The sequence below is a fragment of the Myxocyprinus asiaticus genome, chromosome 5, assembly GCF_019703515.2.
Source record: "Myxocyprinus asiaticus isolate MX2 ecotype Aquarium Trade chromosome 5, UBuf_Myxa_2, whole genome shotgun sequence".
Classification (NCBI taxonomy): Eukaryota; Metazoa; Chordata; class Actinopteri; order Cypriniformes; family Catostomidae; genus Myxocyprinus; species Myxocyprinus asiaticus.
Window position 1 is genome coordinate 3495072 of NC_059348.1, and position 27667 is coordinate 3522738.

At 39.0% G+C, this 27667-nt stretch overlaps 1 protein-coding gene across 6 annotated transcripts in view; it reads left to right on the forward strand.

The window, feature by feature from the left end:
• LOC127440711 (zinc finger protein 521) overlaps positions 1-27667 on the forward strand; it is a 239047-nt gene that overhangs the window by 172696 nt on the left and 38684 nt on the right. For 4 of the 6 annotated variants that reach the window (XM_051697464.1, XM_051697460.1, XM_051697461.1 and 1 more), the window contains one exon: positions 26623-26754. In XM_051697464.1, coding sequence (XP_051553424.1) covers positions 26623-26754 — 132 coding nt within the window. Of the gene's footprint in view, positions 1-2564; positions 3024-26622; positions 26755-27667 lie in introns of those variants that run through there. The other 2 variants (XM_051697462.1, XM_051697463.1) reach the window with 1 other exon arrangement.

A 27667-nucleotide genomic window follows, 5' to 3' on the forward strand; every position in this document is an offset into this window, starting at 1 on the left:
ACCATTCAAATCCTCGGTACACTTGTGCTCTTAGATCAGCTCCCTCTGCATTTCAGACATGTCCAAAAGATACGGTTCTCAGATCAGTGCTCTGTTGACCTGAGAACTGTTGCGATAGGAGCATCATGCGCTGTTAAACCTTTAATATAATCAAATCAAAAACATATTTCTAAACTGTAAAATACATGAAAAAGGTCTGTAATCTTAATGGTAAAAGAATGTAAAAATGTTACAGGAAAAAAAAAACTTTAATTTGTTAACATAAAAGATTATAATATATTTATCAAGACAATACATTTAGTTTTTCTTTTAGTTTGTTTTTAGATGTAAAAAATAATAATAATTTAAAAAATATGATTTTACTGTAAATTAATGGTGTTTTGTGTTTAGGTGAGTAACACCTCTACACCTGCCTCTACAGGTGCATTAATATACACTCTTGATGAACTTTGTCATCATGTGGCCTTTTGTTGTTAAGTGAAAAACAGACTTTTATAGTTCCAGAAGGTTAGTATATCAAGTTTATTTCATTTAATAATATAAATGGTAGTGAACCTTAAAACATACAGGCATCAAATTTACATCCCATAAAGCCTGAAACATGGTCAATGTATTTTTTACTGTAAATTTCTGACAACCACAGCTGCCAGTAATTTACCATAACTTTAACAGAATTTTTTACAGTGTAGAAATATAGATTTGGCCCCCCGGTCAAACCCTCAGTACACGCATGCTCATAGTATCAACAGCTCATCAGTTCTCTGCATACTGGACATACTAGAGAGAGACGGTTCTCAGCTCAGTGCACTGTTGACTCAAGAACTGCTGTCACATGATCATTCAGTCGGATTTGTGACCTTGTTGGAATGGTTCATAGCAAGGAGGTGTTAGCAAAAGCAGACATCATTAATTCTAGGATCATACTGTATTACTCATGGTTCTCTTGTTTGCAACTTTGATATACATCTGAGTTGAGATAAGTGTTGACATTTTCTGATGGGTTGACAGTATTATTACCTGGCTTCCATCCATGTGTTCTTATGCAAATTTTCATTCAAAATGTTGGCTGAAAACACCAAGATGCGAATTAAATTTCCAAAATGCGCATACAAATCAAATCAAATCAAATCAAATCACTTTATTGTCACACAGCCATATACACAAGTGCAATGGTGTGTGAAATTCTTGGGTGCAGTTCCGATCAACATAGCAGTCGTGACAGTGATGAGACATATACCAATTTACAAAAACATCAGATTAACACAGCACAATTTAAACATCTGATATACACATAATTACACTCAACAATATACAAATAATAACATACACTGTACAGTATACAATATGCACTATATAGATACACATTATTCAATAAAAATAAAAAATAAAAATATATATAAAAAAAGTATATATAGTAGTATATATAGAATGTACAGTATTGTACTGTATTGACATTCAGGCTGTCGGTTGATAGTCAGTTGTTAAGAGAGAATATAATATAATAATATTATAATTTATTACAGTCCGGTGTGAGATATAAGAGTAAGAGTAATAAAGTGTAGTGCTGATGTATTTTGATCGTGGGAGATCAAGAGTTCAGAAGTCTGATTGCTTGGGGGAAGAAGCTGTCATTTAGTCGGCTGGTGCGGGTCCTGATGCTGCGATACTGCCTGCCTGATGGTAGCAGTGAGAACAGCCCATGGCTCGGGTGGCTGGAGTCTCTGATGATCCTCCGAACTTTTTTCACACACCTTGTATATATTTCCTGGAGGGAGGGAAGCTCACCTCCGATGATGTGTCTGGCAGTTCGCACCACCCTTTGCAGTGCTTTGCGGTTGTGGGCGGTGCTATTGCCGTACCAGGCGGAGATGCAGCCAATCAGGATGCTCTCTACAGTGCAGGTCTAGAACCGTGTGAGGATGTGGCGGTTCATTCCAAACTTCCTCAGCCGTCTCAGGAAGAAGAGGCGCTGATGAGCCTTCTTCACAACGACTTCAGTGTGGATGGACCATGTGAGTTCCTCAGTGATGTGTACACCCAGGAACTTGAAGCTGCTGACTCTCTCCACTGGTGCTCCATTGATGGTGATGGGACTGTGTTCTCTGTCTTTTCTTCTGAAGTCCACCACAAGCTCCTTTGTCTTACTGACGTTGAGGGAGAGGTTGTGCTCCTGACACCAGTGTGTCAGAGTGTGCACCTCCTCTCTGTAGGCTGTTTCAACATTGTCAGTGATCAGACCTACCACCGTCGTGTCATCAGCAAACTTAATGATGGCATTGGAGCTATGTGTTGCCACACAGTCATGTGTGTACAAGGAATACAGTAGTGGGCTGAGAACACAGCCCTGTGGGGCTCTAGTGTTGAGGGTCAGTGGTGAGGAGATATTGCTGCCCATTCTAACCACCTGGCGTCTGCTTGACAGGAAGTCCAGGATCCAGCTGCACAGCGAGCTGTTTAAGCCCAGAGCCTGGAGTTTCTCATCTAGCTTGGAGGGCACTATGGTGTTGAATGCTGAGCTGTAGTCTACAAACATCATTCTCACATAAGTGTTCTTTTTTTTCCAGGTGGGAGAGAGCAGTGTGTATTGTAGATGCAATGGCATCATCAGTGGAGCGGTTGTTGCGGTAAGCAAACTGCAACGGGTCAAGGGAGAGAGGCAGCACAGAGCAGATGTAATCTCTGATTAGTCTCTCAAAGCATTTGCTGATGATGGGGGTCAGAGCAACAGGACGCCAGTCATTAAAGCAAGTTATTTTTGATTGCTTTGGAACAGGCACAATGGTGGATGGTCCATGTGAAATCTTGCTAGGAGTGGATTTTTTTAATTCAACAAAAAGACATGCACAGAAGCTATCATGGAAAAACATTTACTGAATAAATTCCTAGATGCACATCAAAAAAGTCATGCGACTTTGCCTCAACAAGTCATGTTAATTCTCTCATAAATGGACTAACCAGCAGACCAATATCATCGCTTAGCATCTGAAATGTCACAAATTTGTTTCCAGAAATAAGGCATCTGCTGATCACAAGAGGTCTCTAAGTAATTTATTACGTTGAGAAAAAAAAAAAAAAAAAGAGCCACAGTGGCTTCAACTTCACTTTTTTTCTTTTTGCACCAGTTTCTTTTTGCACCAGATTTTTAGATAAATCAAATTTGTAACTTGGATGGAAACATGACTATTGTGGTCCGTTTTAGTTTATTGATCACTTCAAAAAAGCAAAAAATGAATATCAAGACTTTTATTTGAAGATATATTTATCTCGTTTTAAGTATAAACCTCACAAAATTTTGTTAAACTTGCAACAAGACAAAAAATTTTGCCAAAGGGTTGAGCGTATATTCTCTGAAAACAAGTCCTATTATGCAGTTTCGCTTCTCAAGTAAAATGATTTTGTGTTAAGGATGTTTAAATAGTTTTACTGGAAAACACAATAAAATAAGTGAATGAATTTTTTTTTTTTTTTCTTGTACAGCCTTGTTATGTTGATAGTTATCTGTCGCATAGTTGAAATATTGTTTGAGTCGCACCTGCGGTGTGGTGTGTTTCTGCGACAGGGTCTTGATTTGGCCCCGCTGACTGGCCTGCTGCTTGTTTGCCAGCGTGCTTGTCCATGTGGAATTGCAGTGGTAAAAAAGTGCGCCAATGTCCCAGGTTGCCGCTCACTTTCCTTCATCAGCATTCCAGCGATGAGAATAATTAAAGCTCAAATTAATTCTGCTGTAAGCAGATGAGCCACTGAATAACTGATATTAGAGGCACGATGATGAATACGCAGCATCAAGGGTGAAGCCCTGGAGACATTGTATAAAAAAACATCTCTCCTCTCTCTCTCACTTTCTCTATCACCCTCTGCTCTCCACCTCTACTCATTATCTCATTATGTTTTCTCCTAATGACCCTCACAATCATCGATAGCATTCATGGTACTGGAAATCACCTGTGTGGAATAATCGGCTTATATTTTAGGCATATGAATCACAGGTGCTGATTGAATATTGTTTGTTGAATTGTTTTTTTTTAAAGATAGTGTAGGTTCACAATTCACTGTTAGCCATGTAAGACAGAAATGGGTTCCACCACCTCCAAAATCCCAATTTAACCCCTGGGTATAACTATAAGAATTAATGTTAATAAAATGTAATATGTGTTACACAGACACTGCCAAATAAAGCATTACCAAATTGCTTTTTTTCTCCCCTCTGCTTATTCAAATTTTGTCCAGAATTCTCCAAATTTTGGTCAAATGATCTTTGGACCAAGCCAAACAGAGGTTTTCACCATACTCTAAGATTCGGAATGTATGTGTTGTAGGTTCAAGGTTCATTTTATTGTCATTCAGCATTTGTATAGGTGTACAACTGAGCACGAAATATAGTTTTTCCAAAGGGCTATGATGTGCAAAATAAGAACACTTTCATACAGGGGAAAAAGGCAACTGTTGAGGTAAACTTTAACAAAACCACCAACCTGGATTCACTTCAATGGAACTACATATTATAACTATAGTATATTTCCCAGAATCCTAGCTTTAACTTGGAAGGAAAGATCTGTACACACAAAATGCATTTGGCCACCTTTACTGGACCGGTTATGGCAACCATATAGGACATGTTTTTTTTTTTAAAAAATGTTTTAAAGCAATACATACATACATACAAAATAAGTCATACTTATCCCTTTTTATTCCTCCCCCCACAGCATCATACTCTGCAAATGCAAATTTTCTCTCAAGAAAAGCTGTCAATCTAGAACTAGTGGACCAATAGGGACATTATGCTCTGCATAAAACTTCCATTATTTGATATCAAAAGTATAGATCTTAGAAACAAGAGTGGGAAAAAATAAATGTATCAGCAAAACATGGCAGGGAGAGCAAAGCTCTGATTATTGTAACCATTATAGTATTTTTCAATATTTCTTAAAAAAGTGTTTTCAATTTTATGATTTATGTTTGTTATTGTATTTTCTGTGACCACAGTACATATGATGTTATATGATGCAACAGTTGATAGAATTGGATTTATCACTTCCACACTGAGTATTTTTCAGGCACATACTGAGTCTAAAGAGACGTGCAACTTCCAGAATTTCAGTAATACACACAAATAACAAAATACTGTTCTTGTGTTGCTATAGTTTACTTCCACATTGCTTCTTTGTCGAACAGCATAGTCAAATGAAAATTAAGTCAATCACTGAAACAACAGCGTCAAATTGAGTAGGATTATGAATAATATGTATGTGCACACGCATCTGGAATACTGATAATTTTCCAGCATTGACTTATATTAGTAATTTGAATGAATATAATATAGTACTCACTTGTCTTGTAATAAACAAAGAAATAGGTTTTATGTGATAGTAAACTTATGTAGATATAAAATAATTACAATATGATGATTAGAAGCACAAATATACTAAATATTGCAACAGTTATGTATATATCTCGGGTCACTAAGGACCCTACACTCTTTTGGTAATTAAGCATTTAGAAAAATGTGTATATTTTTATGCAATGTTGACATTTTTTATTTATTGTTACACTATTCATGAGTGATATGTTGAGGAATACTAAATTTAAAAAAATTAAATTAAATAAATAGATAAATGCATGAGGTAAAAAGATTCAATAACGTCCAGAGTCAATAAAGACCTGAGCCATGCTTTTAAGAGTTAAATCATAACCTTTGAATGGATTGGTATTAATTCAAGTTAAGTCATTTTTATTTGTATATGTTTCAAAGCAGCTTAACAGAAATTTATGCTATAACAGAAAAATATGGTGTGGTGTTATAAAGTTCTCTTGGGCAGATTAAATGAAAAACGTGAATGAAATCATCCCTTAAAAATTATTTATCTTTAGGTCCCTAGTGAGCAAGCCAAAGGTGACTGTGGCAAGGAACACAAAATTCCATAAGATGTTAGTTAATGGAGAGAAAGAGAGATAAAAAAAAATTAAAAAAAAGTAGTTCCCCTCTGGCTATATAGCATGAATATAATGCCAATAACAGTTAGCTATGTGTAATACAAGTCATGTATTATTTGAGTGAACTAAGTAGATGTTAGTGGCCAATGTTTAAAACTAAAGGATATTGATTGAACTGTAAGATTACTGATTAAGTGCCTTTGAAGTCAATCCCGAATTGATTATGGAAGTGCACGTAGACGCAGTGTCCTTTGTCATTTGGCCAAAGAAGGCCTTAGTTGGCATTAATATTCATAATTCTGCTGACTTCTGTTTCTTTAGTTTGTGCAGATTGTATGATAAATCCCTGCAACTGCTGCTTGCAGATGGATTGTTCTGCTATTTTCAATTAGATATATTTGTACTCATAGCAGTTTCTTTTGGTGCAAAAATGGCCAGCTGGATGCATGGAGTTTCCATTCAAAAAGACCAGTGTGAATTTCCATGCTGTTCTAAGCTGGATTATGGTTAGTGCTGGTTTGGTGCTTGTCTACAGTTTTCCCTCTGAATCTCTTACCAAATCTTGCAGTTACATTTAAGTCCATTGGGGGTGCTGTGGATACGTGTTGTTGAGGTGTTGGATGAGTGAATTAGACATGTAATGTCGTCTGTGCTTCTAAAACAAAGGCAAGTTATATTATAAGGCAATACTTGTAATATTTTGATTCTTATTGAATTGTACTCTTTTTGTATTTGGTTCTTGTTGGAGTCATGCAAACCAACAAACGTGGATCTGCTTTTATGGTGGAAAAAATGCGAAGCAAACTCGGAAGCTGATCAGACCAGTGTATGGAAGAGCACATTTTATAAAAAGCAAAATTTCACCACTTGTTTTTTTTTTATGTGAATTTCTAAAAATGTGATAGCCTTTATGTTTTGAAGTTATGAATTGATGTTATTTATGTAGATTGAAGTTATCTTATTTTGAAACCATTCTTGGTAACATTTGTGAATAAAACAAAATATAAGATTCATGTACGTGTCAAACATGTTTTTTTTAACCTGCATTTTAATTTATGAGTAATCGAGTACACGTTTTTTGCGGGTTAGAGTACTCAACTACAAAGTTACTCGAAAATGCCCATCCTTAGTTAAGAAGCCTTTTCATGCTGCTTGTGGTCTGTATGTGAACAATATTTTGGGATGTGTGGATCAGATCTGCAGTATTTCTGTAGGTTACTGTGGTGAGATGCTAGCTGTGTGTGTAAGTTCATGAGTCTCTGGCCCTCTTCTCCAATATCCACTTAGAGGCATGTCATCCCATTGTACTGGAAAATTGTGGACAGATGGAGGAAGTTGATTAAGCGGCAGTGGAAGACCAAATGTTGCTGTGGATCCAGAGCCTGTGAGAGGGATGGGGTGGGGGTTTGAGTCTAAAATGGCCTTCTGGTGCGAATGGGCCAGTGCTCTTTCCGAGGGGTGCAGTAATCTAGAAGCTTTTCCCATTGAGCAGCTGGGCCTTTTAGGAGCGGCAATCCTAGCAGCAGACACGTGGCAGCCTCAGAGCAGCTTGACTTCACCATATGTGGAGGGTTTTTAACGCTCCACCTGCTTTCCTGGGAGGGAGTCACGCCGCTGGGATGCCACGAGCAGGTGAATTGCTCTTAATGCCGCTACTGAATCATGCAGCCAACGGCCCACCACAGACGACCTTGGAGCCTGTGAACAGACTGCAGGAACAAGCCCAGTGCAATGTTTCACTCCATGCATCCAGTATCTTTACATTTTTATATCCAGATCTGTTTCTGCTCCTTATGTTTATCATTCTTTGGATTGTGCTTAATAAGTATTTGTGATCTTACTGTAAAAAAGACTTATTTGCCACCTGTACTTCTTCATATTAGGAAACTGATGTTTAAACCTCACTTTGACAGAGGCAGCAGTCAGCTTCATTCTCTTTACACACGTTACATTTCTCCAGTCTGTTGGTGAGCTAATCTCAGTGGGTGCACACTCCTATAGCAATACAAAAAACACAAAGATCTCCTTAATACCTCAGTTGTTGTGACTAAATAGTAGAATTGATTACTTTTATAATACTTATTTGACCTTTTTGAAGCTTGAAATTGGAATCATCCACAGTAATTGTATTGAAAAGAGGGATTGGGATGTTCTTAAATCTTTCCTTCTGCCGAAGAAAGAAAGTCATACAGGTTTGGGATGATGAGGGTGAGTAAATTATGACAGAAACTATTCCTTTAAATGGAAAGCAAATGGACACTTTCAGCCCTTTTAGCCTTCCTGCTGCTCAGATGTTGCTCCTTAGAAGAAGACTCAGAATGAAGTGAAACTTTTCTCATCAAATTTTCCCAAGACCAAATGATGTGAGCTGTAATATCCACATTACTCTTACTGTATGTCAGAGGTGTAAAGTAATGAAGTACAAATACTTACACTGATTTGGAATAATGTACAGATATTGCTGTTTTGGGAGGAAATTGGTACTTTAATTCACCAAAGTGGCATTCAACTGATCACAAAGTATAGTCAGGACATTACTGATGTAAAAAACAGCACCATCACTGTTTGAAAAAAGTTCAAATCTAGACAGGCCCCATTTTCCAGCAGCCATCACTCCAACACCTTATCCTTGAGTATTCATGCTAAATTGCTAATTTGGTACTAGTATATCACTTGCTATTATATCAAACACTGCTGAAAGCTATTTGGTTTGTTAAATGAAGCTTAACGTTGTCTTTGTTTTTGAGTTGCCACAGTATGCAATAGACTGGCATGTCTTAAGGTCAATATTACGTCAAAAATGGCAAAAAAGAAACAGCTTTCTCTAGAAACTCGTCAGTTAATCATTGTTTTGAGGAATGAAGGCTATACAATGCTTGAAATTGCCAAAAAAACTGAAGATTTCAAACAAAGGTGTACACTACAGTCTTCAAAGACAAAGGACAACTGGCTCTAACAAGGACAGAAGAGATGTGGAAGGCCAGATGTACAACTAAGCAAGAGGATAAGTACATCAGAGTCTCTAGTTTGAGAAATAGATGCCTCACATGTCCTCAGCTGACAGCTTCATTGAATTCTACCTGCTCAACACCAGTTTCATGTACAACAGTAAAGAGAAGACTCAGGAGTGCAGGCCTTATGGGAAGAATTGCAAAGAAAAAGCCACTTTTGAAACAAAAAAACAAAAAGAAAAAGTTAGAGTGGGCAAAGAAACACAGACATTATACAACAGGTAATAGGAAAAGAGTGTTATGTATCTTAAACCTATTGAGTTTATGTGGGATCAGCTAGACTGTAAGGTGTGTGAGAAGTGCCCGACAAGACAGCCACATCTTTGGCAAGTGCTACAGTAAGCGTGGGGTGAAATGTCACCTGAGTATCTGGACAAACTGACAGCTGGAATGCCAAGGATCTTCAAAGCTGTCATTGCTGCACATGGAGGATTTTTTGATGAGAACTCTTTGAAGTAGTTTAAGAAGTTCTGAACATTGTTTTCAAATTGTGATAGTAATTTTTCATATTATTAATGTCCTGACTATACATTGTGATAGTTGAATGCAACTTTGGTGAATAAAAGTACCAATTTCTTTCTATAAGAGCAAAATCTGTACATTATTCCAAACTTTTGGCCACCAGTGTAGTTACTGTACTTTAAGTAATTTTTAAAAATGTTTATAATTTACTTGAGTATACATATTTCTTTAGACTCTTTTATTACATTTTGGAGAGAATAATTGATACTTTTACACCGATAAATTTCTCTAAATTTCTTTTGTTACTTTTGCGACTGAACACCGCAAAAAACAACATAGCTGTATGTGTAAATTTGCATGCAGATTGGCGTTAGTGATGTCTGATTCGTGAAAGAATAATTTAAGTCAAATCTTTTAAATTTGATTCAATTGAACAGACTAAAACAATTCAAAAAGTGGTCTGAATGATTCATTTTGCGAATCATGAATCTGAATCAAAATCAAAGGGAAGCGCACGCTGGACAAAGTGTGTTCCGTCTGTCTCTACTGGGGAAGACAAGAAACTGCTCATGTAAGTTTAAATCTGTTTTTTGACTAATTAATTTGATACGTTTAGGCTTAAACATTATGAAAGCTGTGAAATAACGTGCTATCAGTCTCCCGCCTTTCCAAGAGACCTGTTCATATGAAAGTTGATCAAATGCGTTTACCTTTTTCATTTAACCAAGGTGTATGAATATTTACCAGCACTCATGAAAATGTCTAACAATATTATTATTATTTTATAAACTAGGGTGTTCTGGGTGGTTGCTAAAGTGTTCTCTTTTCTTTTTAGCACATTGCTGCTACAGTATGTGTTTATTAGGGTGTTGTAGATTGCTGTGTATTTTAGAGCAGTGGTTCTCAACCTTTTTGACTCCAAGGCCCCCCACTGTCCAAGACAATATTTGAAGGCCCCCTCGCCCGAAACTAGAAGTGTCTGATTAAAATAATTAATCATGGATAATTTTTGATTCTAGAAGTTTCAGAAAGAGTCTGTTTATAATTTGTAGGCATACATCTTAAAGTATTATTATTATTATTATTATTTAGCATTTTAATTAAGTTGAATTATTTTAATTATTTTAATATTTGTTTATTTTAAATGAATTTTAAGTCAACTTGAGGCCCCCTTGGAAGTGTGTCCCGGCCCCCTAGAGACCACAGTTTTAGAGCATTGCTTCAATATGTGGTTGCCAGGTTGTTACTATGCTGTTGCCAAGTTGTTTTCTGTGTTTGTAGCACATTGCTGTGCAGTTGCTTGGGTATTCTGGGTGGTTGCCAGGTTGCTACTATGCAGTTGTCAAGGTTCTGTGGGTTTTAGAGCATTGCTGGGTGGTTGCTAGGGTGTTCTCGGTGGTTGCCAGGTTGTTACTATGCTGTTGCCAAGTTGTTTTCGGTGTTTGTAGCACATTGCTATGCAGTTGATAGGGTGTCCTGGGTAGTTGCTAGGTGGTTGCTTATTGGCCCAAATGAAAAGAGCCCACCCACAAGTCTCTGTTCAGATGTGACCACACACGTTGTCGTCTTAAGCATAATTGGTGTAAGAATGTGCATGTAAACACGTTCAGTGACTCCAAAATGCAGAAATAATGAGAATATTTCAGTAATAAATGTGAATCTGATCAGGATTTTTCAGTTACAAATAACTGTTAAAAGGTGACTAAGCTGCATGTGTACTCGGAGGCGATGTGAAGAAAGAAGAAACTGCATGTAGATGTTATTTTGAAAGACTGTCTTTCCATGTTGTCAGGTTGTGTGAGTTCAGCATGCTCTGACCTCTGTGTGCTTTCTGCTGTTGTTGTGTTTGTGTGTTTAGTGTGATCTTGACAGCTCTGGCAGTGCATCAGAGCTGTGTTTCCACTGGCAGTGGTCAGGGGAAGCTCAGTTCATCCAAAGCAAACACTGAATTTAGAGTTGAGTGTAGACTTTTCACTGGACAAGTAGCACAAGTGTTCATGAGGAGATTTGGAAAGCATGCAGCTTGAAAGTCGAAAATGGAGCTATTTACACCATCATCAGACACAAATTCCAGCTGCACAAATCCCTGTTTATGCAGCTGTTCCCTGCTGTACATTAGTCATTTTGTGCCCTTTTGAAATGTTGGTGCGGAAATCCTCTCAAAGACACTCACAACGCTAGGAAACAGCTTGTTCCGCATCGCTGTCAATCCTACAATCCACTTTGCAAGTGTGGCGCTCTGCTTCCATAGGAATGAATTGAAAACGCTCTCTCAACTTCGCTCACAACGCACTAGTGGAAACGTAGGGTGAGACTGTATGAACTTGCTAACATTAGCTGCCTATCTAACGATTTGGTTACTGCGGTCTTGATTCCATCTGCACTGCAAGATTCATGACCACGGTTGCTTATCGATTGATAAACACTATAAAATATTTTAATATTTTGGTAAAAGATCCCTCAGACCCCACTGTTTTGGCTTTCTCTGGGCCCCCAATGCAGTTTTGTAATTACTATTTTGACTGTTTAGGATTTATTTTTTCTTCTTCTTTTCTTCTTTCTTCTGAAATTCCCCCAGAAAAGAAAAAAAGTGCAATGTGCAAATGTGAATGTATATCGTGATAAATATTGGTATAGAACGATATGAAAAAGAATATTGTGATAAAATGTTTGGCCATATCACCCAGCCCTATATAAAACCTGCATGTGCTGCAGGCTTCAAAATCAGTGTGTGTGAAGCCGGCCACTCGTACGCTGAAAAGTGCATCAGGCGTCCTCTGGGTGTGTGCATGTTTGTAGTAGATGACAGTGATCAGAGCACTCTGAAGCACGCAGCACATGCAGGCCAAATATTTATTTTAATTAAATAATATTTTGGGGGGGGGGGTTAATAATCACACTGGGCCATGTAGCAAACTGCTTATCTGGAGGTTAGAAACTACCATCAAAATCACACAGAAACGGCAAAATAAAAGCTTTTTTTAAATGGACATGTGAAATGGGAAAAATATAATGTTTAATGCTTTTAAATAATAATAATAATAATAATAATAATGTATTAAAGCAATATTGCACATCTGTGATGTTCTGTTGTGCAGTACTTCATTTGACAAAAATATCTCCAGTGTTGTTTCAGATTGTGCTGTGAGGATTTTGTAGAAAAGCACTTCATTTGATAAAAATAATGCAATATAATGTTGAAAATGTATTAATTAAAACAATTCTATTTTCATTTGATTAAAGTTTTAACAAATTCATTTGATTAGATGCCATTTTGATGATGAAATTTAAATAAACTGTCGAATGTGGAATAAACCCTCCCAGTAACCACAATTTCAATTGCCTCTCGTGTGTTTTTGCTTAAATATTACAACCACGTGGCACATTAAATGTCCTGGAAAATTGTGCCTTGAAAAGAGTGGGAACCTTGCAAATGTTTACGTGATCCGGCTCTCATTTTTCTTTCCCTCCTAGTTAATAGTTCCCACTCACTGTGGTGGAGTGGCGACGTAATTTTATTATTGATTCTGTTTACGCAGTCCTCCAATTTTCACAACTGTCCGTTACCGCCAGAGCTGTAATAGCATGCAAACGTATGGCACTTAGCAGTGGTCAAAATGGTTTTCCAAAACGGCTTTTGGATTATAAACTCAGAGATGTGGTTTCGGACGGTAATTAAATTACCACACAACCTTGATGTTTGTCAAAAAAACAGTAGGTAATTTGGCCAGGAATGTTCTTGTGGGAGGTGGGAGAAAAACACAGACATTTCGGATTCAAATGGCAATAAAATCACTGACTACCTATAGTCAGTATACTGTATACTGTATATATACTGTATACAGTATACACTGACTATACTGTAAATGCTGGAATTAACTCATGTCCCCATTTAAAATAATTGCCGTCTGAATAGGGCTTAAGTCATGGTCTTAGTCATGGTCTAAGTCACGGTCTAAGTCACGAGCTTAGTCTTAGTCTAAGTCACAGTCTAAATCACAGTCTAAATCACAGTATATGTCACAGTCTAAGTAATATCCTAAGTCATAGCCATAGTCTAAGTCATAGTCTAAGTCAGAGGTCGGCAACCTATGGCAAGTGTGGCAACACTGGCACGCGGAGGGGTAATCACTGGCACACCAGCAACAGCGAGAGAGGAATAGACTTATAAATTTTATTTATATGAAATTCCGCAACTACATCCCAATCTACATCTTGATGTAATCTTCCCTCATGTTTTTATGAGCTGAATGGGAGGCTGCAGTATACCCAACAGACTTGTGCACGCAGAGCGCGCAGAGCTTCACTTTCGATTAATCGCGCGAGTAAATGCGCCCGCTTTGCTTCGGTCAGGCTGCGCAGATGACAGCTTACATTCCGTGTTTCATTTGTTTCTTTTTGCTTTCAGAACAACACGATGTAATAAGGAAAACACCACTATTAATCCTTGAGATTTCTAACCCAGCATACAGGTACACCCTCCTTAAACCATGGTCACACTCAAAATTACATTAAAAGATTAAAAGAGAAAACATAAACCCACATTGTGGTAAAAAAAAAAATCGGTCTATTCAAAATATACATTAAACCTGGAAATAAAGTTTTAGGATTTTGCAGGTGCGATTCACCGAAAGGGCTAAATAGTCGGCTTGTGATACGTAAATGGCCTGCAAATGAAGCACAAATCTCATCACACTTTAATACTGTTTAGCCTCCCATTCAGCTCATGAAAACGAGCTGTGTGATCATGAGGAAGGATTACATCAAGATGTAGATTGGAATGCAGGTGCAAAAAACTTTATAAAAAATACCCTGCTCCTCTCTCGCTGTTGCTTACGTGCTAGTGATTACCCCTCTGCATGATTTAGAAAAATGTATGACATAATATAAGAAAAAGGGCTGCCCCTGAACAAAGATTTTCCTAGTCGACTAGTAGGCATTAGTTTAAGCCATTAGTCGACTAGTTGTCGCACATTTATGATATTAATTTAATTACTTAAATATATATATATATATATGGGGGGCATCAGAAAATGGTTTGAGTTCCAGAGCTAAGAAAGAATGTTATATGTAACATTGCTAACACTGTTCTACATTATGGAGAAATACTAAACCGTAAAAATGAGCCTTTAAAATATAAATTTTACGAAGCAAGCCGCAGCGACACCGGCAAAAGCGGTAATGATTCTGAATGTGTCAGAAAAACCAGAAAGGAGACTTTCTGAACATTTTGTTAATTTATAGAGAGAAATGCACATTAGGGTTGCGCCGACAGACAATGATCTCGAGGATCGCCTTTGACGATGTCAAGACGATATTTGGCTCGTTTTCCCATTAATGTATTAAATTGTTATTATTATTATTATTATTAATATTACAAATAATTTGCTTGTAGACACACAGACAAGCACTTGAAGAAACACATTTTATTATATTATTAAGAACAGTTGACAGAAAAGCCATCTATGCGCATGTACGTTTTTCATTTTTTAAATAAATTTAATTTTCAGTGCAAAATCACTAAATCAAGAATATTCACTTATCCCTCAGCCCAGGTGTTGCCAATGTAATTGGATATATATATATATATAGAAGGGAAGGAGGGAACAAAACAAATTTATTCACACACATGATGTATTTTCCCGGACAACGAAATACCCGACTGGTAGAGAATGCATAGATGAAGTAGGTTGGTTTCCAAAGAGATGTTGCCCTTCACAACTGTTGTAAAACCATCTTTCAAAAAGTTGAACAACACACATTTTAATTGCCCTTAATTTTTTCCAGTTTCATTTGAATTTTTAGTTAAAATAAATAAAAATTGCTTTATTGTGTAGGCTTAACCCTAACCCTGCTTAACGAAAATGAACCCATAGTACCACCTAGCGTCCAACCAGCGGTAATACCGGTGTTCGTCGGATTCCTGTGGAGTTGGGGGTTTTTTCTGCGACCAACCAACCAATCAAAACATGGTCGACTAACATTTGGTCTACTATTAGGGGGCAGCCCTAATAAGAAATATGTAAGATTCCACACAATTTCGTGATCAGTAATCAAATAAGCAGATTTGTGACATTGGCTGGATTTCTCGATAACTTTGCAACTTAAGCTTTAACGATCATCTCAAAGAATGTAGCTTGTTATTGTACGATGGAGTAACACCTGTTCCCCATACCAGCACGTAGATCACTCGTTATAAAGTAAAACTTAAGTGCTTTGTTACGGGAGCTGTCCAGTCCAAAGGTCGGATCACAAATATGTCCAGAGTTTGTCTTCTCAACATGAAAATAATGTGGAAATACTGACAAACATGGAAGTTGTTTGTAACCTTGTCGAGACACCAACATTTATTAACTATTACAGAATTTAATTATAGAAATAATGATGGATTTAGTAAGATGGAGTTTCAGATGTATTGATGCTCAATCATAGAGATTAATAAAAGTGATGCAATAAATGCATGTAACGTGAATGTACACGATGTGAATCATAAGCGACTCTCACGTAGCCTAAAGTTTTTTGTCTGGAAACTAAACAAATGCACACAGAACAGGATTAAAATGACAGGCATCAGTATTGAACTACACATAGACCTGTCTAAATATTAAGAGATCATCTGGTTAGAGTTCAAGGCACCGTGTACTTGTAGCCTTACTGCCATTATGCATCATGCAGTTTGTTACTGCCTTGTAAAAAGACTATAGGTGAGCCGATTTGAAACATCCATTGGAGGAAGAAAGAAGAGGAGGAGGAGGAGGAGGAGAGAGAGGGAATCTTTCATTGCACACTCTTACTCTAATCTCCTCTAACCAAATTTTAATTATTTATCAGGCATTTATTTAAGTTTTAAATTGCATGGTCACGTTACTTTACTCAAATCTTCTTAAATAATCTGTTCAATAAGAACATATCGTCTTTCTATTGCCATTACAATTATGCTTATCAAAGAAGGCTAATATAAGTTATACTGTATTACGTGTCTTGTAATTTAGTTCTATCACGTCTCATATGCAGACTGCGGAGACTGCCTATTGATTTCATTGCATTTTTTAAACACTTTTTTAATCCCCTGAAATAGTTTACAATGGCTTTCCAATGATCAAAATATATTAATACAATTTATTAAATGTCCCATTGTCTTTGATTAACTGTGAAAGATGCCAGAAAGATACGTTTAAGTTGCACTTAATGGACTTAAGAGTGGTTCATCAGTGTCGGAACAGCCAATGACCAGGAAAATAAAAAATGGTTATAGTCTAGTCAAGTCTTTTGTTTATTTCTTTTTCTTTTTTTTTTGTCACTATAAATAAACTGCACTTGGGTTCTGCTCATCGTCTTTTTCCATGTTACAAGCCCCTATTTTGCACCCTATTTGTGCTTTTTGTGGTTTGTTCCTCTTACATCAGGAGCATAAAATGGGCTGTACTGATCACACGTACCCAGTGACCTGAAATTTACTGGGGTACGCCCTGCAAATGTGACTAGGTGGGGGGCAGCATGGGCAGAGGTGCTGTCAGCCAGTCCAAGACACATCCAACAGGAGTGATAAAGAAGTCTTTTTTCTGCGCCTGTGCATGTGAAAATAATTGCAAGCGCAGAGGGAGCGAGTCTCTCTCTTGTGTTATTGTGAGGTGCAGACAGCAGCTCGAGTGTTCACCCCACCCCCTTCACACATCAATGCAAACACACACAAACACATGATCCCACAAGGGCGCCTACACTCAAACTCCCCCACTAATGCAAGCAATGCAGTTTAACATCATGCCAAAAGATATTTCATTCATGTAGAAAGAGAAATACCACCGACACTCAAGATACGACATTGTCTTTGTTTGCCATTTTACACTTACACTCCATTTGCACTTTTTAAAACTGAACTTTTTCATCTTAAAAGACCTCAAACTATTCCTTTCATTCAACGATCTTTGTCGCGTGACATATAATCATGTCTTTTAAATATTTGCTGTTGTTCATCGTTGTAGTTGTTCAAGTAAAGTGTGTCTGAGATAATCCACTTGTAGAAATGTGTTTAGAAAATGGAAAAGAAAAACGTTAGTTTTTTTAACTAATGCAGATTCTTAATATTGTTCACAATATGCTGTAAGATAATTTTCACACCTGCTGCTTGAGATTAGTGTATTGCTGGTTAAGCATGTTTTATATCACAACACAATGTGATGCCCGCTGTTTGATAATCTTACAGGAGCCGCTCCCACATGCTGTTTCATTCATTTGGCATGCGGCACAACAATCTGATCTGTTTGCTAATTGTGTCTTGTTTTTTTATGTGATTAGTGATTTTGCCTATTTTGAATTGTGAAAATATGACAACAGGCATCAGCCACAGAAATATTTCTCTCTTTACTGTTATCATCTGTGTCCACCGTTATCCTGAACACAGAAGTGTTCCTTGATTCATAACGGATGCCTGTTTTCAATTTCCAGTCTCCAGTGTTTTCACTTACATCAGCGTATGTTCTTAGTAGATAATGTGATGTTTAGCGTGTTACATTTGTATGTTGAAATCATCTACTACTGTGTGTTGCAATGACACCCAACAACTGAAAAAGTTAAAGGAATAGTTCTCTCATCATTTACTCACCCTCATGCCTTCCCAGATGTGTGACTTTCTTTCTTCAGCAGAACACAAACAAAGATTTTAGAAGAATATTTCAGCTCTGTAGGTCCTTACAATGCAAGTGGATAGTGATCAGACCTTTGTAGCTCCGAAAATCATATAAAGGAAACTAAAGTAATCCATAATACTCCAGTGTTTAAATCCATATCTTCAGAAGCAATATAAACGGTGTGAGTGAGAAACAGATAAAATGTAAGTCTTTTTTTTTTTACTCTAAATCTCCACTTTCACTTTCAATTTTACATCTGAAAGTCACATGTGGTGCCTGTTTAATCTGACAGTGAAAGTTAAAGTGGAGGTTTAGGGTAAAAAAGGACTTAAATATTGTTCTGTTTCTCACGCACACCTTGCTTCTGAAGATATGGATTTAACCACTGGAGTCTTATGGATTATTTATATGTTTCCTTTATGTGATTTTTGGAGCTACAAATGTCTGATCATCATTCACTTGCATTGTGTGGACCAACTGAGCTGAGATATTTTTCTAAAAATCTTTGTTTGTGTTCTGCAGAAGATAAAAAGTTATATACATCTGGGATGGCATGAGGGAGAATTGATGGGGGAATTTTCATTTTTGGGTGAACTATCCCTTTAAGAAGGCTGGCAGACAGATACTGCACAATTTCACGAGATGGGTTGCTCGAAAGTGTGTGAAAAAAAGGCTGTAGCTGTAAGTATATGAGCAATAATAATAATGTTAATAAGAACTGTTAATGTCTTAGCATCATATCTTAGCATCAGTTAATGTCTGAAAAACTGATGTGTGTAATTCTGCGACTCAAGTGCCACCAAATTAAGCTGCCAAATATATATATATATATATATATATATATATATATATATATATATACATATATATATATATATGAATATATTTGTTTTAAAACAGTTTTCTGAATACACCTCCCATCTGCACAGATAGTTCTGCCTCAGACTCATGCTATTAGTTGAGTCAGTGTTGTTGTGTCGGGGTGGATGGGTCATTTAACCCTCATGCACCCTTAATGTCATTTTTGACCCATTTTCAGTTTGTTTCTTTAATAAAAAGTTTGTCCTTTGTAGATGTATATAGTGCACGCACCCACACATACAGGTTTGTTGTCATAGTCTTGCACTGATTTTATATCAGGCTAATGATATTTTCTATTTCCAAACTCCACCCCTAAACCTAACCATCACATGTGCACATCACTAGATTTGAAGATCAGCATCATCTGATCCATTTAAGAGGACATTTGGCCCTCACAAGAGTATACAAACCTGTCCACACATACCAAACATACCACACAGGTCGAAGACTGAGTCTGACCCCTGTGTGACAAAGTTTATGCTAGAATTCTGATGTTTGAAATAAATGACAGGTAATAAAATAATGAAAGTCTTTTCTTTGTAGCACAATCAGATTTGACTGTGGCTGTGATTTTGACTGGACATATATGTAGCTGTCATTTATGTAATTGTTATTTGTATTCCAGCATGGTGAAGTTTTAAGTGAAGATAACACAAAACGTGCTTATTTTATAAGAAAATGAATGATGTAATTTAGTCATTTAGATCCAAACGAAATACCAAATCTCTCCCGAAAATGCACTTTAGTGTTTTTTACTTTAATTGAAGTTAGTGTTATTACATTTTTTTTTATAAAAAAATAAAAAAAAGTTATTTGTTGATTGTTTTCAAGTAAAATTTGAAGAGTACAAGTGTGATTCTAAAATTAAGAGTGCACTTTAAGGGTTAAAACAAAATATGTATAGTATTTGTATAGTACCACAAAGACACATGTTCACATTTTTCAGGGAAATTAACCATTATTTATAGTTGTCTCTGCATATTAAGCTGGGATAGGAGGAAACGTTGAAAACAGGAAACACAACAGCTTTAATGCCGATCACATGGGAATGATCATGTACTGTATGTTAGAGAGCAAATGTAGTATAAAATATCAGTTTGTCTCAGTAATTTTATGCAGATGTCCGATTCTTGTTTTTGAGCAATTTCACCTTGATTTCAATGAAAGTGTGAGAGAAATTGAAATTATCTACATTTTTTATAATAGAGGGGGAGAGAAAGAACAGTGTGGAAGAAGAGTGTGAATGTGCTGTGTGAGGCAGATATGTCCTGTGTTGATTCATCTCGGATCCCTGCTGGATTGTGAAGGGCCCGTCTAATGAAGTTCAGCCGTCACAATGAAGAGACTAATTCTGATTTAGCTGAGCTAATGAACTTACCCCCGATGCGAGCAGTTCACAGGGCGAGTGGAGAAACTGATGCAAAGACACAGAGAGAGAGAGAGAGAGAGAGAGAGAGAGAGAGAGAGAGAGAGAGTGTGTGTGTGTGTGTGTGTGTGTGCGTGTAAAACATCTCAGTTACGTATGTAACCTCGGTTCCCTGAGACTTGGCATGCCTTCTTACACGACCTAGTTGAAACCTCTCTACAATAACACCAATATTCTAATATTGGCTATGGTTTGTGCCCCGCCTGTTTTGGCGCGAAACTATAAAAACAGGTGCACAAACACCATTTCCTCAGAATTTCTGACTGAGAACAAGGAGCGCATCGCTCGTGCCTCAAGAACTCTGAGTCTTGTAGTGCGGCTAGCGTTCACAATGTCTCGTCCCCTTCGTCTCAGGGAACCGAGGTTACGTATGTAACCGAGATGTTCCCTTACGACTCAGTACACTTGACATTGCATAGCTATGCATATGGGGAAAAGAATCCCATCACTCCGCACTACACGACATAACTCCCAGAGAGGAAACATGGTGCCGCAGTCTTGTGGGATGGCGACTGACATGAGTATGCCACAGTGAGTGATCCTCGTGTTGGCCAGGAGGAGAGCACTCATAACGAATATATGAACTATAGTCATATAGTATGAAATAACTCCTTGTGAACCCAGTCTGGAAGGGAGTTTATTTATAATGAAAGTGCTTGCGATTTTATGGTAAATTATAATGACCTGAATGCAGGCGGTTGTGCAAATGATGGGTAGCCTGTACTTAAAGGGAAGGGCTTAAGTATATATATATTTGGCCAATGAATAGCAAGTGCTCTAAACAGAGAAGACTTGTGAAGAAAGAGACGTTACGTCTATGTTGTGAAACCTTGCAAATGTGTTTTGAGAGGACCATACTGCTGCAAAACATATGTCTAAGGACACACCATTCATCCATGCCCATAAGGAGGCCATGCCTCTAGTTGAGTGTGCTTAATATCAATTGGGCAAGTCTTACCCTGCGACTCATAAACCAGGGTAATTGCATCGACAATTCAGTGAGAGAGCCTTTGCTTGGAGATGGACATTCCTTTTGTGCATCCTCCATAGCATATTAGACAGTCTGAACTGGCAAGTACGCTCAACGTATGCATTTAGTGCCCGCACAGGGCATAACAAATGCAATGATTGTTCCTCATCCGAATTAAATGGAGGAGGGAAGAAGGCCTGAAGGTGAACCACCTGCGCTTTGACAGGCATGGTTAGGACCTTGGATACATAGCCTTTCCTCTGCTTGACAGTGGCTCTTGAAAGACCGGGGCCAAACTCCAGACATGAATTGTCGACTGATAGTGAATGCAGGTCACAGACCCGTTTTACTGAGGCCAGAGCCAGCAGTAGTGCGGTCTTAATGGAGAGCATGTGCAGTTCAACAGAGTGCAAAGGCTCGAAGTGGGGCCCTGCGAGAGCTTTTAGGACTAAAGTTAAGTCCCATATCAGGACTGTAGCCGGTCGAGGTGGGTTTAATCGTCTTGCTCAAGGAGATTTTACGTGTAAATTTTATGTATGGGGCAGTTTACAGGGTCCTTTCCATGTAAGAGACACCAATCAGTGAACACCTTCCATTTTAGTGCATAGAGGCATCTCACGAACGGTGCTCTGGCCTGTAAAATGGTGTTCATGATTGAACGCATCAGTTCTGGCGCGTGTAGTGTGCCCGTCAGGGGCCACACATGCAGGTTCCACAGCTGGGGGCTGGGGATGCCAGATTATCCCTCCTCAGTGGTATTTCCCATGGTGAGCTGTACAGCATCTCCATCATTTCCGGAAACCATGGCTGGTTGGGCCATTTCGGCGCAACTATTAGAACCATTTCCTTGTCCTCTCTGACTTCGCATATGACAGAGTGAGTAATTTCCCAAATCCTCAATACATTTTGAGGGTGAAGTCTCCTGAATTCTGCCTTGGCGGTTTATATATGCCACAACTGTCATGTTGTCTGAGCGAACCAGGACATGACAGTTTGCTATTTCTGACTGAAAAGCCTTTAAGGCTAGAAATAGAGCCGATAGCTTTAGGCACTGCGTGACAACTTGCCCCAGTGAAACACCTCGCTGGTAAAACGCAGGAGCTGTCCATGGTGCTAAAGCAGCTATACAGCGGTGGGATATAGTGATGCGCATGCGCCCTTGGTGCCAAGCACGTCGTGGCACATGGTGCTTCAGCCAGCACTGAAGAGGTCTCATGTGTAAGAGCCGCCATAAATTCCAATGTTTTCTGAAACAGCTTCAGTGGAAGTGTACTCCCCAGTTTGAACTGAGACAGATACGTAGAATGGCTGAAGCTGTAAGTCTCTGTGCTGGCATAACAAAGCCTCTGATTGCGCCAGTAACAGCCAATCTTCAAGGTAGTTCAAGATACGTATGCCACTCAGTCTCAGAGGAGTGAGAACCACATCGATGCACTTTGTGAATGTGCGAGGAGCCAGAGACAGTCCGAAGGGCAGGATTTTGAATTGATACGCTGTTCCCTCGAATGCGAATCTCAAAAACATCCTGTGATGTCATACAATTTGGATATGAAAGTACGCATCCTTCAGATCTATCGATGCAAACCAATTGTGTGGGCATACATGCGATAAGATCTGTTTCTCAGTAATCATTTTGAATGGGCGCTTTATGAGTGTGCAATTTAAATGTCTCAGATCCAGGATTGGCCGAAGTCCGCCGTCTTTCTTTGGAACAAGAAAATAACAGCTGTAAAACCCTTTTTGTGCTTGACAATTTGGCACAATCTCTATTGCGTTTTTCACGATGAGACTGTGTATTTCGGCTCGTAACACTGGTGCGTCTTCGGACGAACCCGTGGAAGACAAAACGCCATTGAAACGGGGTGGCCGGCGTGCAAATTGGATCATATGTTCGATCGGTTTTTTTTACCCATTCTGAAATACCTGTTAAGGCTCACCATGCATCCACGTAATGGGACAGAGGGCAATTTGGTTTGCTCACTGTATGATATGATGCGACGATCACTATAGGGAAGCGGTTGCGCATAATGTGTGTGCTTTGAAGAGGAAAAAGAGGCTCTTTATTGAGAATGTGTGAGCATCTCGTGCATTTGCAACGAATACTGTATTCTTTTTTGCACTTATTGCATTTTTTTATTGGATTTATTTCAGTGCAAGACACAGAAACAACATTTTGAACAGTATTGTGAACAACAATATTCCTTTCCTGACAAACAATAGTGGGAGATGGGGAACAGTGTTTTGTGTCTCCAATCGAGCATTTTTTGGAGCAGACCCGGAGGGAACTGCAGGCTCTGCTTTCCGCTTAAAAGGGTTGTGCCTGTCAGGAGAGCTTTTGCTGTGTGTGCTGATACGCAGGTGCTGGTGAGGCAGCAGGTTTGGGGCTTTTAGTCGGGCACTGGCTCAAAACAGCAAGGGCAAACCGGCTGTGATATACTCCGTTTGGGCATAAAGTGTCACATAGCTTGTGACTGCTGCTGAGTAATGCTCAGCAAACTTATTCACAGAGCCGCCAAAGAGGCCGGCTGGAGACACTGGAGCATCCAACAGAGTGGTTTTTTCCTTATCACTCATTTCTGTTAGGGTCAGCCATATATGTCGATCCAAAACTGCCAGGTTGCCCATGGACTTGCCGATGGCCTGCGCAGTGACTTTCGTGGTATGCAAGTCTGTAGTGGTGTGGAGCTCTTTGAATGTCTCTGGATCGAAGCCGTGCTCGTCCGTTTGCCTGAGTAGCTTGGCTTGAAATACCTGGAGCGCCACCATTGCGTGGAGTGCTGATCCAGCTTGTCCTGCCGCTGAGTAAGCTTTTCCCACCAGTGCGGATGATTGTCGACATGGTTTGGAAGGATGTATGGGGCGTGATTTCCATGCCCTGTTATTCGCTGGGCTGAGGTGTGCCGCTACCACCTCCTCCACAGGGGGTAACTGGGCATAATCGTTTTCTTCCCCGTGATCCACATTAAAGAGGATTCTGCATGAGCGTGCCATAGAAGGGCGCGCCAGGACTTAGATAGATCGTTATGAACTTCTGGGAAGAATGGGGCAGATTTGCGGGACGCTGCCGTTTGACGGCATCCGGACTGCTGGAACCATTCATCAAGGCGAGACTGTTCAGGTGCCTCTGGGGGAGACCACTCAAGGTGAAGCTCTTCGACCACCCTTGTAAGGACGCAGAGCATCTCCCTGTCAGTAGCACGTGCACGTCCTCACCCTCGCTGGGGGGAGGGGCGGTAGCATCATCCACTGATCACTCGCCTGATGCAGCAAGAAACATGACATCATCATTATTATCCCCAGCGTCAGAACCGCTGCATGAGACGAGGCCGCCCGCTCTTTCAGAAGGTCGGAGCTCGTCTCGCACATAGCGTATCAGAAAACATGCACTTCGGAGAGATTGAGGGGCTCGCGGGGCGTGTGCTGCCACAAGGACCACCTCAAAGTCATCCTGCTCGACCTCGCGGCCATGCCATGCCTCCTCGTGTGAATCCTCGGGTATCACAGAAGAGGCAGTTGGGAGGGCACGTGAAGCTGAATCGTCCCTCAGAACAAGGGTGATTCTCGAGCGAAGCATCTTGAGACTCATGCCCTCACATTGAGGACAGTCTGTTTCCATGATCTGACAGTGGGGATGTGCCTCTCGCACAAGGAATGCTTACGGAATGACATCTTTAAAAAGACGTAAATGACTCTTTTAGATATATAAATATATTAATTAATATATATTTATTTCACACAATATACAATACACAATATACAATTGCTTTGTAAGGATACACAAACCCTGCAGAAGCACTGCGGGGAATCAGGATGCTGAGGCCCGTTCACCAGCAAAGCATTAATTGGTGAGGCGGTGTGATGTTCGCTGGAGCACTGCAGGGGAGCGGAAAGTCTTCCTGCGAAGATTCCACCCGCTGACTTGTTTATATCGATGGTGAAGGAGAGATGATCGTTGTCTTGAAGGAAGAAATTCTGAAATTATTTTATAGCGGACAGTTTAGCGCCAAAAGAGGCGGCGTTCAAACACCATAGCCAATATTAGAATATTGGCGTTATTGCAGAGGTTTCAACTAGGTTGTGTAAGAAGGCACTCCCCATATGCGTAGCTACGCACTTGTCTGGATAAACAGTTTGCTACATGGACCAGCGTGATAATTAAAGTGCAAATACTGTGATTTAATTATTTAAATATATAGTCTACATGTATTACATGCTGCACAGTGGATTTAATGCTCAGCTTTGTGATCTCATTCAACGCAAATGTTTCTCAATGTCTGTGGAAGTTACCGGCGTATGAGTGGTCGAGATACAACTTGATATATTAAAAACCTAATCTGTTTTGGACAACATTTAATTTGCTTTTAGTGCCACACAGTGGACATTTGACCTTTGAACTGCTGCCATACGTGTGAGGAATTACCAATTACATAATTTTGCAAAAATGTCACCACAGTCACGCAAATTTCATGAGATCAGGCTGCCTACATTATAAATTTGTGTACAGAATAAAAACTTATGTTGGTTGACAAAGTGATGACCAGAGTAACATACTGCTGCTTCATAAACAGTGGACAAGAGCTTTTTTTGATGTAGGACATGTAGCATGAGATGACCTCTGTTTTGTTAAATGTGCTGTCACCCCAGGTGTGTTAGTGTAGTGTTTAAAGTGTATTTGTTGAGATCTGCTCTTTGTTAAACACCCATTTGTGTCATCTGGGGGTTTGGTGGGCCACAGCTGGTAGTGTGTGGCTGACAGTAACAGTCTCATATGCCAGACACAAACCTTCACGAGAGTCACGGATCACTTCACCTCTGATGTCATTCATTCGTGTTAATCACTGTTGGGGAGTAGTTAAAAAAATAGTGACACTACTAACTAACAATAGTGTATCTTTTCCAGTAACAAGCTACATTTTCCAACAAGTAGCGCTGTAATGTCACAAAACACTTTGTCACATTGTATTGCGAACACAGCAATGGAGTCGAGGAAGTAATCAAACACACTCACCAAAAACATTCCTATCTCTCTCATGTAGCGCTGGGAAAACCCAAATCTTTTAAGTGAAATTATTCTTTCAGACAGTTCATGTAAATGAACCAGTTTAAATAAACAATAACCGCCCTGTTATTGGACACTTTCACTCATGGATTAAAGTTAATAATGTCTCACGTGTATAATTAATTTCTACAATGGCATCTGTAAATTTAAACTATTGAGTTTGAATGATGTTGCATCCACGCCACTAGGTGTCAGTTTAAGTTCAAGATGACACAAACCAAAATGTTACTGAGTGCACCTTTAAGATAACACATGTTGTGTTTGTGTATTCTCAGAGGAAGGTCTCAATCATGAGTGTAAAGTGTGCAGTCAGAGTTTCGATTCCCCTGCGAAGCTGCAGTGTCACCTGATCGAGCACAGCTTTGAGGGGATGGGAGGAACCTTCAAGTGCCCCGTCTGCTTTACAGGTACAGTTATATATGTATGTGTGTGTGTGTGTGTGTATGTACTTACTAAGCTAAAGTATGGGAACAAATTTGTCATATTAGTCATTTTTATTTGTATAGCGCTTTTCATAACACATCGTTACAATGCAGCTTTACAGAAAATCATGCTTTAACAGAAAATGAAACTGTAATATCTATAAAGTCTTAGTGTCATCATTGTGTAGGATGATTAAAATATGGTTGTAATTTGTGTATAAAAATAAATAAGTAAATAATAATTGTATTTAGATCCCCAGTGAGCAAGCTGAAGGCGACTGTGGCAAGGAACATAAAACTCCATAAGATGTTGGTTGATTGGATAAAAATAACCTTGGGAGAAACCAGGCTCACTGCGGGGGCCAGATATTCAGCATGAATATAATGCCAATGTTAGTTAGTGTAGTGCAAGTCATGGTTTAAAAATAGTAAACTAAGTAAGTTTTAAGGGCCACTGTTTAAACAAAGATTTTGTCTGAACTGTAAGATTAATGACTAATGTCTTTGAAGTCAATCCTGGATTAACAGCAGAAGCTCACATAGATGCATTGTCCGTTGTTAGTTGGCTAATCAAGGCTTCTGCTGGTAATTAATTGATAGTCTATGTATTCCATTTTAAGAGTGTAGTCCATCATTAGACCAAGGTGATGCAGGCAGAGATCAGTGAGGTGCATCACAGTTCAACCGGTAGGTCATTTCGGTGAGGTTCATCCTAGGTCCAAGGTTCAGACAGTGGCATATGAATTATCCCATGTTTTACGGTTGGAGTTGGCATCAGTTCATCCTCTGAAGTCCATCGTAGTAGACTGAAGTGATGTCTGGCTGGCACCAGCTGCAGTTAGTCATCATCATTCAGCGACACCTAGCAGGAACGGAGCTGGATTCAGAGCCGGCTGGC